The following is a 4,776-nucleotide window of genomic DNA, read 5'->3' as shown; positions in this document are numbered from 1 at the left end:
GTGGTGCATTTGCGACAATAAAAAAAAATTAAAAAAAATAAAAGAAATTTGAAGGCGTGGCGGCTATGATTTAGCAGTGGCGGGCCGCCACTGCTACATGAATGTAGACGAAACACTGATTAATTTTCTTTACAGTAAGTAGAAATCCAGTCAGTCAGTCAGTCAGTCATAGGCATGTCCTGTATCAATATCGCTGCAAATTGAAAGTGAAACCGACAGAGGCTCAGCAGTTTTTCGTCATAGGAATTTTTCTCTGCCTCTAGTGGCTACATTTTGTTTTCTCTGTGGATTTTTTTCTAACAGGTCTATCAGTCATGGCTAGACAAGTCAACGCCGTTCTATGCAGTGCGATGGGCAGCCACTCTACTACTTACTGCTGTCTACATGATCAGAGTGTACATACTACAGGTAATTGTTTATTTTACTGTCTCTTTTACAATTTACTATATTATTTGCTCAGGAAAGTCAGAAAATGTAAGCCATGAGAGCTGTAGGTGTAACACAGACCAACTCATTCATTTGCCCAGTGATAAAAAGTAATACTAAATACTACTTTTGTGATGTTAGAAATGTCCAGTTTTTGGAGACTGTCTTAGTGAGAGGTGATCATTCACCTCTCTTAATTATTTAAGTAGTAATTTGTGTTGTTGTGCTGGATTGCATTGTATTTAAGACACATTGTTTTTCATCATTTTTGCTGATTTCCAGCAAAGGTGAAAGATAGTCTCAGGGGACACGCCAAGAGGACAGTGACTGTTCATCCTTTTTTTTTTTTTTCTTTTTTTGGTTTTGAAGAGGGATGATGCTCCTTGCCTGGGCTGGGCGGTATTTTGACTTTTTTGTGGACTATCGTTAATATATTTTCAAACAAGATATAGGATGAGACAATACTACTTAATCAATATAGTTTCTCGCCCCCACTCTCCCTCTGCATCGGCGCACAAACCCGACCCCACTCTCTCACAAGTTCTCTTGCAACAGGGAGTGAGACACAGCTTTTCATGTACAGTACCACTCAAAAGTTTGGACACACTTTCTGATTGGCAAAGTGTGTCCAAACATTCGACTGGTACTGTATATGTTGATATATGGTGCAGTTGTGTAGGCTTGTTGTTATTTTTGTTCTGTTAACATTTTTATTTTCCTTTGCACAGTTTTGTGTAATTGTAATACTTCTGTTATTGTTATTAAAAACAACTGAAGGAGCATCCCCAGAGATAGGTCTATTTTTATTTATATAGGCTATTTGTTTCGTATAATTTTTCATTTTGCAGCTGTATATTTTAATACAAGTAACAAGGGAAGTAAACCCTATATTTAAATTCTGTTTAGATCAGTCTGTTTTAATAAAAGTGCATATGACATCTTACATGTAGTTTGACTTAAAACTGAACAATTAGCCCACTTTGTAGTGTGTGTATAGTGTGTATCAGCCTAAAAATACCAAGAGTTTTGGTCCGTATTGCCCAGCCCTACTCTTCACTTTATGTGTTTGAGGAACATATATTCATATCCCATTCACCTGTCAGATGTATGATATGTGTGTTTTAAATTTTTGTCTACTCACATGGAAATGTTCTTGCTCATTTTGTATTTAGTTTTCACTAACAAAGGTGCACTTCCATATTTACTGGCTACCCAGAAAGCCTTTTAATGTGGCGATGTTCCTTATGCTGCTTTTCAGGGTTGGTATATAGTAACATATGCTTTGGGAATCTACCATCTCAACCTCTTCATTGCTTTTCTATCACCAAAAGTGGATCCTTCACTGCTTGACGAAGGCAAGTTGACTCAATTAAATCAGATCACTTTTTGTAATATGGTCCTTTTGTGTGGTTGGCATTAGGTTACCTCTTAAATTGTTACCTGCCTGTTCTTTTTGGTTTTTGACTAGTTGCACTTTTGTTATTTATATATACACTCTACATCCAAGTGTTTTCTGTGTTTTAGCTTGGATATTGTCATATTGTTGGTGTTAATACTGAGTCGCTGAGTCGATGATTTCACCTGGTTATTAAGCACCACATCATCTTGTAACCTATATCTAATGTAGATGAGGGCCCATCCCTTCCTACCAAGCAGAATGAGGAGTTCCGCCCCTTCATCAGGAGGTTGCCTGAATTCAAATTCTGGTGAGTCCAGCTCATGATCTGGGCACCCATCACTTTCATCCACAAAGAAATTGCAATATATGTTATTTTAAATGACCTGTCTGGTCCAAGCCTAAGTCGTGCAGAGCTTATTTGTAAAGGGGGAAGTCTTTTTGTAAGCATGAGTTGACAAACTTTCACAGCAACAGTTAAAATCTTTGAGCAGTTTTAGCCATTAAAAATGATGTATCAAGGAACATGCTACTAAGTGATCATGAAAGCCTAGTTTCTTTGTGTTCTACCCTTTACAGTTTTACTTTTCTGTCATGTGTTTATGCAAAGTCTGTGTTCTAAAGCAGGAAGTGAGTTCAGTGGTTTTGCATCAGTCAGTCAGTCAGTCAGTCTAAAGCTGCTATTTGTCTGGTATATGAAAAGATTACCTTTGGTTCCTCTTCCCATACTGTTTATCACTGTGCTGTCAAGAACAGTTTTTTCAACGTGAAAACATAAATGGTGAGGTTGTTTTTAAAGTTGTGATTTTTCATCAGCTGTTTGAAGACTTTCTGAGTTTACCAGACCTAAGAAAATAAATTGCAGCTGAACATATTATTACAGACATTAAAAAGACAAAGATATTAACATTTAGTCAACAACCTGGCAAGAGTAGACATATTTTTACGCCTTCCTGCATTTTCCAATATGGATTTATTTCATGTTATGAACTCAAAGTCGTTCTTCACATTACTCTTCACACATACAGCCCAAAATGAACCCTCTGTATGTGGACATACTGTACATACATAGAACATTCAATGACTGAGTTACAGTTGCGGATGATGTTGACTTATGCTTAGTTGGTGTCACAAATGTGATTGCACTGTTTTAACTGAGGCTATGTTACTTATCTTTCCAGGCATTCTGCGACAAAAGGCATCGTCATCGCCATGATTTGCACATTTTTTGATGCCTTCAATGTGCCAGTGTTCTGGCCTATACTTGTAATGTACTTCATCATGCTCTTCTGCATCACCATGAAGAGGCAGATCAAGGTAAAAAGCACACACTGACCGACATATACATACACTGTATACATTGACACTGTAGCTGTACTAGTCTACTAAAATGTCAGAAACACCAGACTATATGATGCAATGCAAAATTAAGAGAGATGACTCAACCCTCTGACAAACATCCTGAAATTCACAGAGGTCATATTTTGGCAATTTCATATGACTGCATACAGTGCATTTGTTTTATTTTGAATACCTTGTTTTAAGCACTATTTCCCTCTTTTTTTTATTCATTTGATAAAACCAGCAGCCATTGCACTACTCTACAAACCCTACAAATACCTGTCGTTAATTCTCCTCTTTTTTCTTCTCCACCTTCTCTAGCATATGATCAAGTACAGATACCTACCCTTCACACATGGGAAGAGGACATACAAAGGCAAGGACGACACAGGGAAAACTTTTGCTAGTTAAAAACTCCCACTTAGCCTTCCCTTCCTTCTCATTTGAGATCTATCAGTCACAGCTGATGGGAAGTGACAAGGGTTAGAGATTGATTTTCTTTTTTTGTAAATGGGACAGTAACATGAAAACATAACATAAAAATATGAGTTTTGATCCATGGTTCACAGTGTTGGATGAGGATATGAGCAGCATGGATCAAATTAGTTTGGGGATTTTGCCTTTGACTATTAAAGGGTAGGGTTTTTTCTTTATTTTTTTTTTATTTTTTATTTTTTTGGAGGATCCCGAACCTCATTCTAGGATTGAGTTGCATTTGTTCAGTAGTAGGTGAAACTAAGTGCTGCCTTTTGCCTTTTTTAACCCCATGGGGTAAGTATAAAGTCATCAAGAGGGAACCACACTGAAAAAGAATTTGCAGTGAAATTTTTTTGCTTAATTTTTCCCCTTAATGATATTGATTCCAGTACATGTCCTTCTCCCAAATTAAATAAATATGACAACTTTTGATTAATATATTGGTTCCTACTTATTTGTAACAAGTTATATATTGAAAGTCAGTAGTGTTAATAGCAAAATAACATGATGTGTAAGATGAAATCTGAAGAAAATACAACAGTCTTCAAATTGAATCATTTCATCTTTTGTGATAAAAATGTGCAGCTGCTCTGGCTTAGAAGTGTGTCAGCCAGTTGTCCTCTGTACTAAATGCAGACACTTTGAAGAGACTAGTCACATTACACTTGAATATGCATTCATGAAGGTAGAAAAAAGACCTATCATAATTCATCTCTTGAAATGATTACACTCAGCACACACAATCTTTGACTGATGTCTATCTTGAATTGGCAACTAATGTAACTCTGTGTTACCCAGGTCACACTGGTATAACCCGTGTAACAAGCGTCATTATGGATGATTACCTTTGACTTCTTTTGAATCGTCAGCCACCCACATCACTGAATGCATATTTCAAGGCGAATGTTACTAACCCTGACCCATTTAGTTTCTTGTAGCCTGTAGTCTACCTTTAAATCAATTCTTTTTACTTATGCGCCTTTGTAAAGTTTAACAGATGGGATACTGTGTTGTTGAGCACCCCTATAAACCAAATTTTTAAATCATTTTTGGGGGCATTTAGCTTGAAATGGCAAGTCAATGAATTTGCTTTACCTCAGATTTTTACACCGTTATGTGGATAATTATTAAAAAAA

The 4,776-nt window shown here is 36.6% G+C and overlaps 1 protein-coding gene across 2 annotated transcripts in view; it reads left to right on the top strand.

The window, feature by feature from the left end:
• Positions 1 to 4,076, top strand: part of rer1 (retention in endoplasmic reticulum sorting receptor 1) — an 8,045-nt gene extending 3,969 nt beyond the window's left edge. For both annotated transcript variants that reach the window (XM_023427751.2, XM_087179636.1), the window contains exons 3-7: positions 304 to 408; positions 1,685 to 1,781; positions 2,054 to 2,132; positions 3,004 to 3,139; positions 3,485 to 4,076. In XM_023427751.2, the coding sequence (XP_023283519.1) occupies positions 304 to 408; positions 1,685 to 1,781; positions 2,054 to 2,132; positions 3,004 to 3,139; positions 3,485 to 3,574 (507 nt within the window). In that variant the 3' untranslated portion in view covers positions 3,575 to 4,076. The remainder of the gene's footprint in view (positions 1 to 303; positions 409 to 1,684; positions 1,782 to 2,053; positions 2,133 to 3,003; positions 3,140 to 3,484) is intronic.
• Positions 4,077 to 4,776: the final 700 nt, after the last annotated feature.

The sequence above is a fragment of the Seriola lalandi genome, unplaced genomic scaffold (assembly GCF_002814215.2).
Source record: "Seriola lalandi dorsalis isolate HSWRI2012SDOR001 ecotype SW California unplaced genomic scaffold, Sedor1 jcf7180002054861, whole genome shotgun sequence".
In the NCBI taxonomy this organism is placed as follows: Eukaryota; Metazoa; Chordata; class Actinopteri; order Carangiformes; family Carangidae; genus Seriola; species Seriola lalandi.
The sequence above is the reverse complement of the archived record's forward strand: the minus strand, read 5'-3'. Positions and strand labels throughout refer to the sequence as shown.